This window comes from Mirounga leonina, unplaced genomic scaffold, assembly GCF_011800145.1.
Source record: "Mirounga leonina isolate KUSES-001 unplaced genomic scaffold, KU_Mleo_1.0 Mir_101664, whole genome shotgun sequence".
Classification (NCBI taxonomy): Eukaryota; Metazoa; Chordata; class Mammalia; order Carnivora; family Phocidae; genus Mirounga; species Mirounga leonina.
Window position 1 is genome coordinate 3448153 of NW_023270175.1, and position 13976 is coordinate 3462128.

Below are 13976 nucleotides of genomic sequence, written 5' to 3' on the forward strand. Positions count from 1 at the left end.
CACCTTTGCTAATAAAGATTTTAAGCATATCGAAAGTGATCATGGACCTTTGTGTGGCCTGTCCTAAGAACCACTGGATTCCATTTGGCCTCCTACCCTATTATGTGGCAGGGGTCCGTGATCACAGACATAGGCCAAACTCCGTCTCTTCTTCAAAAGCTCGGACTCAAACATATTTCACTACCACTATTTTAACATCTGGTATTTCTTTACCTCACTGTAGTAACAGGTAATTCAAATTACAGTTTATTCATGATTCAAGTCTATGACATGAGGGAGAGCTCGTTTACTTATAAAAAACCTAAACTGACTACGCAGAGAACACTGCTAATGAGCACTGTGCCAGGCTGTTTTTTTACTTCCTGAGTACATTGGCACAACATTCATGGCTATGTGGCTAGACCCTGTCAGAGATCAATCTAACAGGAAATAATTTTCTCCTATTCTGAAACATATTCTGGGGGATAAAAGAAGAGAGTTGCTGAAATGAAATGAAATGAAATGAAATGAAATGAAATGAAATGAAATGAAATGAAATGAAATTTTTACAGTGATCCCTAAAAAAGAAGTTTTGGGTTCTAAACGTATGTCTTCATATAATTAAAGACAAATCATCAACAAAAAGACTAAGAATTTGCTCCTTCTTTTTCAAAGGGTAACTGTTGGTCAACACATAAAATAAAAAAAAAATATGCTGTTTTATTGTAATCCTGGAAACCATTTTAAAATTTTGTTTCTAAATAATACTATGAAACCTTTACAGATTTTGCTTACATAGTCCGTGTCTTAGAGGTGTAGCATTCTCGAGTAGGGCATGTTAAGAACCCTGAGGAACATACCCCTTAGACTAATCGATGTTGAAGCTAATTTAATAAATAACATCATTCAATCATTAGTACACAATTCTCCTATAATTATTATAATTGCCAGTACCTACCTCATGTGAGTTACTTTTATAACATCCAAGTAAAATTCCTTCATTAATTTAAGGAGGAAAAAAGTGGTTTAAAGCCACTTAACTCTGTAATAATTAGGGTAGTTTACTTTTAAATTACATTATCTTTGTTGGTACTCAACTCCCTCAACTTCATGTCTGAGACACTGAAGTTTAGAAGAAAAAAAAAGAACACAGAACATAGAAGGCACTCAGGCAGAGGGTGATGTAACCAATGTTAATCTAACTGACTTATGCTGAATGTCTATTGATAAACGAAAGCACTCTGTCTACACAGCAGACTCCTGCTTGTGTTATTTCCCAGTCTCTTGTCCAGGCTTCATGACATTCATGCCATTAAAGGAGCTGCTGAGGCATAATTAGCTGGACAAAAGGAAAATTTTACCAAGAAAGAGGCAATTCACAGGCCATTAATAGCTTAAAATTGTCAACTGGCAGGCCTTCATTTCCCAATCCTTGAATTATAGCAACAGTCTCCTGACGGGGTCCCCTTTCTTGCTACGATCTCCCCGACTTTAATATACCTTTGATTAGTACCCACTGACTACTATATAATGCTCATTCTGACCGCTGTGTCTTTAAATTGTTTCCCTGTCTAGAATGCTTTATCCCTCTGTGAAAGGTCTACCCAGCCTGAATCCTACTTTGTGCATGGAGCCCTCCTGTATAATCCCAGCCCACATTAGTCTTTGTCCAAGCTCTAACAGGCCTCATTGTCTCCATCATTTATTCAGCCATTAAATCATGTGACTTCATCATCTGTTTCATGAATCTTGTCTTCTCAGTATGACTGCAAGCTTTTTAAGGGCAGGAAGCATGGCTTACGCCTATTTTATAGAGCCTCTCCCCCACAACCGCTATATCGCTTGCTGCACTGAAATGTTAGAATTTACAATATTAAGAGGAGTACTAGCTGAGAATGGTAGGTTTTGATGTAAGATACACTGTCTTAAGATAATGCTAGCAAATATATCTTGAAGCTTAAACAAACACTCACTCTAAAATGTCTACAAGCAAAGGGATAATCATAGTGGGAATTCTTCTTTCTTCTCTAAAACTGTAAAGCCATCTCTAAATGGAAGAAGTTAGAAACTGCTCCGAAATCCAAAGTAATACATCACAACTCAGTGATAATATTAAAAAATGTCTGTACCTCTCCTAATGATAATGAATCTCACACAGGTTGTATACACAGTGAGGCAAATAAACAACTTTCAAGTCTTGACCATATCTATTATTTCACAGATTCCACTAGCACACTTAGTATATGTGCTCACAAAGTGAGTACTCCACTAACCACCTTTAGGTATAAGCTTTTCATTAAAGCAAATAAGAAGCAATTGCAAGAAGTGCTCAACTACAGTGGTTTACATATACACACACGGACTTAAAAGGCCTTACTTATAATAGGCCATTAGGCAAGGTGTTTTCCAATTTTCCGTCTCTCTAAAAAACACATTTCCTCAGAAACGTCAGGTTCAACTGTCAAAACGAATGTTCTCCCTCTGCCTTCACCCTTCCACCATTAAGAGTGGGTAAGCAAGGGCAAAGTTCCTACCTGTCAAAGACGTTTCCTTATATTATTATTAGCAAATTCATTAGAAAGCCCTAAAAGACAGAGAATAGGAATAACAACTTACAAGGAAAGCTAGAAAATCCAGTTCTTTTCAAATACAGGTAGGTGGTATTATTAAGTATACTAATAAAGTAAATGATAAATGCCATGTCAAATACTAACTGACACGCTACTAGTTTGAAACATTTTTTACTGGTTATTTCTTACTCAGATGCCTTTAATCTAGTTTACTCATAGTTTTCAGTAAGTTTGGAAAAATAAATACTTGAAAGCCTAAATTAAGCTTTCCCATAAATAAGCTCTGTGCTTATACATGTTTGTAAGATTAATTTTTAAAAGATTCCCAAAATTCTTATGAAACATTAGTTGCTTTAGGTAGAGCCACTATCGTGCACCTTCAAAAACTAAGCTAAACATGGTGCTTATAGTTATCAGTATTGTACTGTACACTTAAAAATTTGGAAAGAGGGGCACTTGGGTGGCTCAGTCGGTTAACTGTCTGCCTCCTGATTTCAGCTCAGGTCATGATCTCGGGGTTGTGAGATCAAGCTCCGTGCTGGGCTCTGTGCTGAGCGTGGAGCCTGCTTCAGATTCTTTCTCCCTCTCCCTCTGCCCCTCCCCCCCTGCTCTAAAAAAAAAAAAAAATGCAATATATATATATATATATATATATATATATATATATATATGGAAAGAGGGTAGGTCTCATGTTAATGCGTTTTTTACCACTAAATAAATACATCAATCAATTTTCTAAAAGCATCATACATCTGTATGATTAAAGAGAAACTGATTAACCAAAAATGACTGACACTCCAGTAATCTGAGAATGTAACTTGCAAATAAGATTGACCATAGCAGGCCCTGTTGAGACACACTGGAGAAAAGCTACAGAAGACACGATATGATCAATAGAATGCCCTCCTATTGACTGCATCCTGCAGTCAGAAATTACAGCGGGGTCTATCCTTTAATATTATCCGTTCCATAATCTCTGTTATGGAGAATGACTGTCAGCAAGCTCTATAAACAAAACTTCATCCATCTATTACCACCTCAATACAGACCTGAAAGTAAGACACATCTGAGTATCTGAGGATTTACAATTATGTTCACTGACAAGTCAAGAAACAGAAAGGATCATGATCAGAGAGTGGTTACATTTATCTGTTTGGGGTATACTTAAGCTACTTGTCCCACGGCCCCCAAACTTGCCCAGAGGCCTCATTCTCATTTCAACATGGTCTCTTGGAAGTACTCAGGGACGCATATGCAAGTCTTCTTGTATAGCTAAACTTTATGCTGTGCATCTGTTTCTGGTAGGAATATATTTATATATTTTTTTTAACAAGAGCCCCATAGCCGCTTGTTGTGAAGGAGGGACACCCAGGATTGTAAAGCGTGAAATATGCCTGTTGGAGCAGCTCTACTCCAGGCCGGGCACTCAAGTCTCCTTTTTCCGCCCTGAATTCAGGCTTTACCTCACTTGACTACGGTTGTGTTTTTCTCCCTCCCTGGCTCCCACGTGCCCTCTAGTCCTGCCTCCGGCTCTATGTGGCTCTCCTTCTCCACAGAGCTAATGCTTTCACAGTGTGAAAGAGTGGCTTTCTGCAAAACAAGTTGCCAAACAGGGCAATGATTAGAGGAGTCTGTGGAGTAAAACACACCACAAACCACACATCGCCTCATTAGTGTCAGAGAAATAGAAGCGGTATCATTCCCATTTGTTCTTGTGAGGGTTTTCTGAATTGACAAGAGGGTGGGGTAGATGGGCCCATGAACTGAACAAACAATTTTAACCACTGACTACCGGGCACCTCGTCCTGACATCAAAGAGCTATTCCACGAACTCAGTGGCCAGGCCGGCGGCAAGTTTTTGGTTTGTAGCGCCAAAGAAGTGAGCAAAGTTGTTTGTTTATTTGTCTTAATCACGGGAAACTTCATAAAATGCACTGAGGGCCATACTCTAACATGGAAAAAGGCCAGAAGACTTCATGAGGTTCTCCTTTACTGACTAAATCACCAACACCATCTTCCACTTACCAAATAACAATTTGCAAAGGATGTAAAAAATGCACCCATCATCTACACACTTACCTCACCGCTGTTCAAAATCAGGATACAAAAGGTATTTCCCTTGCTACAGTGAGGTATGTACTGAGGCCCAAGTTTCCCCAGCTATATAACTTATTTGTACCCCAAACCACCTAGGCCTGTACAGTCGCTAGGCTACACACGCAGTAACAATGTCACAGAGAAGGTCACCGGTGTGACCAGCACACAAGCATCTCTTTGAGGCCGTCACAGTGCTGTGGGACCTGGAGGCTGACAGCACAAAAAAACAATTTTTCCATAGATTCCATTCTAGGAGAATGACTCAAAGACCCACTAAGGCCCGAAGCAAAGCAGAATTTGGTGTTAAGACCTTGCAGCAATCCAAAATCTCACCATAAGATACGTTACTAGAATTGCATGTCATATGCTTACAGAAAATATATGGAATGGCAAGGCAAGCTACACAGGCTGTTAAGTCAATCTCACTACTTTCCATTACTAGAGAGCTGGTCAGCATCTTCTGGCAGGATATTGCATAATACAGTCAACTGTGCTCTCCCAGCATTGCATGTGGCTTTGGGTCACAGTGTGGATTATCTGTAAAATGAAACAGGGGAAAGGCAAGAATCATCAAGACCATCACAGACCTTATTTTAAAAAAACAAACAAAAACTAATATTAGTAGGCCTGGACTCAAGTAGAACTTTTCACATTTTGCCCATCCACTGTAGATCACAATGATCACAAAGCAACATGGCTGATCTTGTCCACTGATAGCATCTATCCTTCCTTGTCAGCAAAGCTGCAAATGGATCCAGCTTGATTCCTTTACTTTCTAAGCCTGAGGATACAGGACCTAGAATCGAGTACCAGGCAGTACTTGCAGTCCTTCAGAAATTTCCTTTAACCCACATCTGAAACTAAAAATTCTTGAGATGGTTCTCCATGAGGCTGTATTTTGCTGAACGCTGTGCTAAGATACACACTAAGGAAATCTAAGAGTCGCTGGCCGCTGTACAAATTGATGATATATAATATGTATAATATGTAAAGCTACATTAGGGAAACCCAACATACTGTCAGGTATTTTTACTAGCAATACAAAGCTGAAAACTACCACTGATCTCTACCCATCTGAGCATTCAAAGTCACAACTGGGGCAGGGGAGGCTGGAGAGATCCAGGAGACTGACCAAATCGTCACAATAGTTCTGTTGCTGCTCTGTGGTTCTGTTAATTGAAAAAGAAATGACGCTGGATAACTGCCGACACTTGAAAAACACATAATAAAAAATCTGATTTCGCCTGACCAACTAGTTTTTTCTTCCCACTCCTTCACCTCCCTGCTTTTTAGTGGCACCACAATCCTCCTGGTTCCTCGGGCTTGTAAACTCTGAATTAGGTTCAAAGCCTCTCCCCGCTTCACTTCCCCCAGCAATGGGAATTTGGTCGAATTTTTTTTTTCTACAATGCCTCTTTACTTACATGCAGTCCCCTAATTTCAGGTCCTCGCCCAAAAGCTATCTGAGCTATCTTTATACTTGATGCGAATTCTATAAACCAACGTGTCTTCTTCTCCTTTCTCTCAAATTAGATAGATACATTTGGGCATAGATGAAGAGGGGGAAGGGGAGGTTCTTACACTTGTGATCAAATTTCATAGCCATTCCAACTGAGCTGTTGAACAAACTTTTCCTGAGCACAAGAATAGCTAGGCACAGAGCCAAGAAAAGAAGAGGCAAGGATGGCAGCCAAGAAACAGGTGAGCTGCAAGCTTTCTACTCCTACACAAAAGCTGGCCCTGGAGTGCGAGTCCCTGCATCTGCTGATAACTTCTTCCATTTCTTGATTTTGCAACATTCCTATATTCATGAACTCTGCCCCTGGACTGGCTCCCCTACTTTTCCAATGCCCGTTTTCCTAGCGCCCTCGGAACCTCAAGCCTAGCTGGTCTCCTCTACCGTGAGACTCTTCTCCTTCCAAGTCATCTTAGGTCCTGGAGGACTCTTCTGCCAGTACTGTTCTCCTCCTCATGTGAGAGACCATAATCAGACCCAGTATCTCTTATCCAGCCTTCCCAGAGGGTTCCCAAGACAAAAGGCTACTTGTAATTTCCTTGAAGTTTTCTGATCTTTGAGACCAGAGCAAGGGGGTGGTATGGAGAATGCTGGGCGTGCAAGTTGCTGGCTGAAGACAGCTGCTGAGAATCCCCAAGTGCTGTGATAAGGGGTGTGGTGGTGAGCAATGAGTTCAAGAACTGCCAGGAAGACTTCAAGACCTACCGGTCATACCAGACTCTTCACCAGTAATTTCTGCCCCTTTGCCATTTCAGAACTTGGCTCAAAAGTCATCCTCTTCCCAAAAGCCTTTTTCCTGACCACTCCTTTTTTCCACGGCATCACCATGCTGATGTACGATGTTTCCCATTTTTTAACTTCATCTACAATCACGTATATAGTGCACTATCAGCATTTCAAGCGACTCTGATGTCTGTGTCATACCTTGAACAAGACTGGAAGCTCTGTGAGGATAGAGCGACTTCTCTGGTTTCCAACCATGGAACTCAGCATAATGTATATGCTAAAAGAAATAACAGGTTTTTTTCCCCAGTGACATATAATTTCCACCCAGCTCCTCAAAACTAACATTTTTAAGGTTGAGCAAGTTTGAAAGTATGATACATTAAGAACTGCAGAAAATACACCCACACTGGATAGAAAAGATGCCACTTATCATTGGACCAAACATAAACTATGCTCCACCCAACCAACTGCACTATTACACCACACTTCTTCCTTCGGGCTCTCTTATTTCTACTACATATGCTTGTGGCTCGTTTCTGCTCTTAGTAGCTCAAACTCTAAAGAAGTTTACTGTTGGGGAATCTACTCTTCCCACCTACACAACCACTGGCTTCCCACACTGTCTCCAGTGTCCTGTGAGCAACTGCCCAATTACTGATCGTGGAAAGACAGCTTACACATTGAAGGTCCATTCTTGGCAGCCCCTGGCTTTTACTGCTGGTCCTCACTTAGCTTAATTGATTCAGAACAGTATCAAAAAGAGACATTATTACACAAGTTCAGGGGGAAAAAAAAAAAGACTATTGAAGAAAATTTAAATGTAAAAGCCATGGTCATTGTGCTGCTTTAAAACAGGCAAGCATGTGTGACATTGAGAGAACAGAATAACGCCTATTGAAATAGGGAACTTTGACTAATCTCATTGCACAAGTTTTAGCGTTTCACACATATACATTCTCAAAAAGTAAGGTGATCTATAAATGGGAAGCACAAAATCATAATCCTTTGCAGTAATACATTACAGTGTCTTAACACAAATACAATTTCAAAAAGTGAACGGTTTTCTAAAGACAACAATGTGAATGCTAGTATTTCTCTAAGAAACACATATCGAGGGGGAAAAAAAACTACTCATGCATATGGGCTAACAGAGCATTTTTCACTTTCTCAGTAGTGGTCTTTCTTCCCATTGGACTGAGAGATCCCAGCAAAGACTCCTTCTTCGTTGCCACCCACTAGCTGCGACCTGAATGCCACACAAACACAATTCATAAGCAAGCGAAATTATGAGCTAGATTATCACTCCCTTTGGCCATATGGGGGAGAAGGTAAAATAAGCATTGAGTTTTTCTTTTTAACTAAATATACCTTGTCCTACATACACCTTTATGCATGGATATAAAAATAATTTTGTAATTTATATTTCTACATCCTCCCATTTCAGTCACTGGCTGTTTTTACAGCATAAATGACAACTGGGGGCGTGCCTTCTTTCTTTTCTCTCAGTAAGAGAGGACACCAGACTGCCTTCCAATGAAAATCAACATTGTTGAAAAACAACCCATAAAATACCTTCAAAGATGCTCAACAATTTTCCAGACAATACATGTCGTTTTGTTTTTTGTGTGTGAAGAAAAACTATACATTATGGCCATTATGCTATAGCATGGATGAGGAAATCTGTAGAGGCCTAGTAGCATCATCTGTGATAGACAGATAAACCTTCCAGCTATTCTGCTCAGTCTTCATTAAAAAAAAAAAAAGACATAATAGAAATATGTGTTTAAAATGCTGTATTAATATCACTTTGACCTGAGCTGCATTATCAAATCACCTTTTTAACGAACATGTCATAGGAGTGTTACTATTCTGGTGAAACAAAGTGCTTGCTTCACCTTTCTAAAACAACCCAATTCTTCCCAAGCACACTGGGAAACAGTAATTTGACTACTGTGACAAGACAAGAAAGAGTTAACCGTTCAAACACCTGATCAGAATCTCTCAAGAACTGCATATCCAGGAGTGGATTTTTTTTTTTAAATTATATTTTATTTACTGCGATGGAAAACTGTATTATTGATGTTAATGGTAAAGTATCTTTTATGTGCCATGGTCTATACAAAATGTAGTAGTGCATTAACTTCAAAGGTGGTAAGAAGATTAAAACAAATAGTTCATGGGACGTGACATGCAACACAGCATTAAAAATATAAGACTGAACAATCCCAGTGCCTTGGCAGGATCCTTTTATATTTCTTTGTTAATGAGGGAAATTCTTAAAATCCAATCCAGCAAGCGTAAGTGTAAGGAAAAGCTTTTAAAATCTTATCACAACGTGTTATTTAGTGAGCTAATCATCAAAGCATTTTTTACGGCAACAGAAGGGGGCTTTACTCATCAAAATCAATACAACTCACTTTAAGAGATCATATTTATGCTGTTTTTAACTCCTAAAAGGTGCCCTTCGCGTTTAACATTTCTGGGGGGGGAAAAAAAAAAAGACCTAAAATCATACCACCGGTTTCCAACAGCCACCCCTCCCCCCACCTCAGACTGAAACCATCCCAAGAACCTGGGACTCTTACTAGGATCTTGGCAGCATTCAATCTCCCAGTTTGCTAAGTTAGAGAGAACATGACAAAGGCTGGTGACATGGAAACAGGAAGTTCTCTACTGGAAACTGGCAGGGAAAATTGCCATTCCCTTACAGTTGCTGCACTACGTTACTGAGGTCCTCACTTCTCTAACCCAGGGGGTCTCAACGTGTGGTCCTGGGAACTGTGGCAGCATCACCAGGGAGCTTGTTAGAAATGCAAATTCACGGCCCCACCCCAGACCGACTGAATCCAAAACTCTGGGAATGGGGCCCAGCAATTTGTGTTTTAACAAGCACTACAGGAGATTATGATGTACTCTAAAGTTGGAGAACCACTCCTCTTCAAACTTTAATGTGCGGAAGAATCACCTGGGGAGCTTGTTAAAATTCAGCCGGTCTGAGGGGTGACCTGAGAGCCTCCATTCCAAAGCAGCTCCCAGGTCAGGTCTTGTGCAGACCACACTGCAAGGGTTTTCCGAAACCGGTGGTTTACCGAAATGACCCAGGGTGTTTATAAAATACAGGTTCCCAGGCACCACCCCAGACCAAATTAATCTGAATCTCAGGCGAGAGGGCTAGTCGAATACGGTACGACCAGTGGTTCTCTGCCTCAGCTGCACGTTCAAAATCACCTGAGGAGCTTTTAATAATCCTGATGTCCGGGCCCCATCCAAGACCAATTAAATCGGAATCTCTGGGCTTGTGACCCAGGTCTCCACATTTTTAATAATTCCCCAGTGGTTCGAATGTGCGGCCCGAGTGGAGAATGGCTGCTGTGGAGTCTAACTGGCCCCCACACCTGGCACAGTGGATCCCTTTATTGTAGCAAATGGTTTCCTATAATGTGGCTATCTGGGTTCCCACATATGAATCCAAGAGCTCTGGTTTTGAAGAATAAAATGCACCTCAAGTCATTTTTAAAATCACATCTCAAACCTGATTTCTGTGGGCAAATGTGCCTGGAGAACCGAGACCGAGGATTTAGTAATGCAGTCCTCACTTTTAACGCGAATGTCATGTGTCCTCCATTAAACAAGTTTTCACTGTCCTCCCAAGCTGTAGCTACTGCTACCTCTGTGCAATGAGGAAGATGCTCCAACAAACAGAAGCCAACAGTGAAGAAGAATTTGTAACCCTACAGCCTGTCCACATATTGGCATCCCCTCCTTGAACCTGAAACGGACAGAGGAAATTTCTAATAACCCTTCAGAATGGAAGGGTAACTGCTCAATCAACAACTTTTGAACCTATACAAGGCAGATTTCACCAGTTACAGACATGTTGACAGAGAAGGTTCTGGGAAGGGATGAAAGCGATGTGTTTTGACACAGGAGAATCTGATTTGTTGAAAGCATGTCTTCTGGGGTGTGTGCTGGGGTGGGGGGGAAGCAGAGACAAGACCTGAAACACTGTTGCTCATGACATGATACTAGTAACTCAGGGTCTGGGAAAAAAAGAAATATGTCTATTTACAGCTTATGCCCCCCAGCACAAAGCCGCTAATAAGTACGTGAGGCTATTAAGTATGTGATATGTAAAACAGAAAATGTGTGGTGGTTACTAAGGCACCGTCAAGTTATTTGACTCCCATAATCAAACACTGCTTTTAAGACATTTTCTTGAATTTTCCACAGCACACCTCAAAAATGACTTTAAGATAAATGAAGATAAGATGCAGTCCTCTTTCCACTTAAGCAAACTTTCGTTCTCCCCTTGGTCAAGTTCAGTGTCTCTTCTAAGTTAGTTGTTTTGTTGAACACACGACACATTCAAGGCCTGCTAAATGATAATGGTTATTATTCTTCCACCATCGTTTCGACATATCCCCAGTGGTCAAAAGTGTGCCTTATTTGGTCTGTTTAGTTCCATGAAAAAGAAATCCAGCGGATGGGGTATTCGAAGACAAGCAATACCTATACACATGTGCAAAGTAGCCACTGTTGAGATGACATTTTCAAAAAGCATTTTTTGTATGAACTGGTCAAGCTCACTTTCCTTTTAAACTTCTTGTTACAGTCATTCAGTTAACCCAAACTCACTTTAAAATGTGTGAAAATAGCACCTCCTGAAAAGTGTGTTCTCATATGCTTTGGAGCAATGGAGCGTGAATAGTAAAACAGCCTTTGCCAAACTCATGTAACTGAACAGGAGTGAATTTTTGCAGTCCCATGACTTTGCAGAGCCAACCTATGTATCATCCCACGACTGGCTTTAATACATCATAGACATCCAAGAGAAGACAAAAAAGTCACAAATAAGTGACTCAAGCTAATAAATATTTCATAGATTTTTTTTTTTACATGGCAGTCTCTTTTAAATGAATCTGACTTCTTAACCAAAAAACACACTGGCTAAGTAAAGGTGTGGGTTTAGGATTTAAGCTCCTAGAATTAAAACTATGGAATTTATAAAGATATTTAATTTATTGGGCAAAGTGTCATTCTGGATGCTCTTTCATGCATTTTTATGAATAAATGCCCAAAGATGAACCAAGTCTGAATGAAAATACACAGACCACAAAAGAGTGGCAAAAATACAAAATTAAATACATTTAAAGCATTAAAGCCAAAGAAAACAAACAATACAAATTTACAATTTCCAGGACACTTTATTGCAATTTCCACTTTACATATTAATATTTTTAGTCTAGGCAGAAGTGTTTATACTTATCCAGTAGTAGTCTAATCCTCTAATCTCACAAAATGAAAAGCAGTTTAAAAAGAACATCAATTCAGGTATTTATGATATGGGGACAAGGGGCACTTGTCTTAGCAAGGAAAAGGGCTGATGGTTTTCAGTATAAGTTTCACTGAAAATTTTCTCTATCATTTTTGTTGTTGTTGATGCAAAGTACTCATAATAAAAACAATCGCCCTCTGTGTCATTCTGCCCTTCCTTGGGCTTTACATTCTGTCTAGCATTTAACTCAAGTCCGTTTACACTCCGTTTACACATTAAAAAAAAAAAAAAAACATATGCCCCATCTCCCACACATCCAAATGGACGGGGATTAGAATTAACCTGCTTTTAGCTGTAACAGTGCTATTTTAAACAATTTCAACCACACACTTGAAGGGTAAAATAACTGAAAGTACAAGCCAAAAGAAAACATAAAAATTCCTACACACTAACTGCTGGATTGTTTAACTATTTCTCAAATCGTCGAGCCTAACACAGATTTCTTAAAAAGTGAAATTGACACAAAAGCGAATGCACGCTTCATGTACAAACTGACAGTGGTTCTATGGGGACAGCTCTTTTTGAATGAGCTATTACCCAGACGGTGGAATTTAAAAAAAAAAGGTCTCACTCCTCAAATGTGAGAGAGCTGGCGGTGCGCTTCACTAGAAACACATTTTAATGGGTATGTTCGGATAAAAATAGGTAGTAAGGGAAAATGTGTTTTAAAAAAAACCCACCTCCCTCCCCAGGACACAAGGAAACCCGAAGGAAAAGACGGGTAACCTCATAAGCTCCGGAGCTAAGTTCCATCACTAGCAGAACAGAAGTTGGATAGTTGCTATTTTTCACCCTGCCGTGGGATAGTAACTCTCCCTGTGCAAGGCACGCGGGGCGGGAATACTGGCGGGGCTTTCACGTGTGGTAAATGGAAACCAAAGTGAGGAGAGGTCAACACCTTGAGTAATCCAGATCCCCAAAACCAGGGCGGTGGGGACGCGGGGTGGCGAAGGAGAGAAGGGAAGGGTCAAAACTCCTCGAAGTTATCGCAAAGAGAAAGCGAACACCTTTGGGAAACTGTGAGCCACCTCTTGCAGCAGCACCCTGTTCCAAGTGTGGCGTGCCTGCCTCGGAGGGCAGAAAGCGCGGGGTGTCCTTACTTAGGTCGAGTGGCTCCGGGGACCCGGGCAGAGAGAGGGGCAGGGGCAGCCGCCGGCGGGGAGGCGGACTCATACTTTGCTTCAACTCTGAGCCCCATCCCGAGCGCAAGAGAGAGAGAGCGGCGGAGGGCACGGTACTCACTAGGGCTCGTTGGTGAACCGGGGGGTCCGGGGCTGCTGGTATCCGTACAGGTGACAGTAGAGCACATCGAAGCAAAAGCAGCACATCTCCGCTGACACCACCATCTTCCGGGAGCCGGGCGATGAGGACGAGGCGGCGGACGACAAGGAGGGCGAGGAAGAGGTGGCGGCGGCCGGGGTAGAAAGTAGGGTCCCCACTCCGCAGCTCGGAGGTGGCGACAGGGAAATCCCCCCGCCGCCGCCGCCGCAGCCCTGGGGGGGAGAGAGGGTACAGCCGCTGCCGCTACCTCCTCCGGCTAGACCTCCCAGCCCGTTGAGCCGCGTGCCGGCGCCTCCTAGTCCCAGCTCCCCAGCTCGGCACTGGCTCTCTCCGCTGCAGTGGGAGGAGGAGGAGGCGCCACCACCGCCACCCGAGCCAGAGGGGGGCGAACTGGACAGTTTCTGCTTCTTCACCCCGCAGCAACCCGCCGCCATCTTGGAACAGTCTCCCCCACGCAGCGCTTCCGACCCAT

General features: G+C 41.7%; 1 protein-coding gene across 1 annotated transcript in view; it reads right to left on the reverse strand.

The window, feature by feature from the left end:
• AMMECR1 (AMMECR nuclear protein 1) overlaps nucleotides 1-13948 on the reverse strand; it is a 108401-nt gene extending 94453 nt beyond the window's left edge. The window contains exon 1 of the mRNA XM_035007110.1: nucleotides 13466-13948. Within this exon, the coding sequence (XP_034863001.1) occupies nucleotides 13466-13938 (473 nt within the window). The 5' untranslated portion in view covers nucleotides 13939-13948. The remainder of the gene's footprint in view (nucleotides 1-13465) is intronic.
• Between the last annotated feature and the right edge of the window lie 28 nt (nucleotides 13949-13976).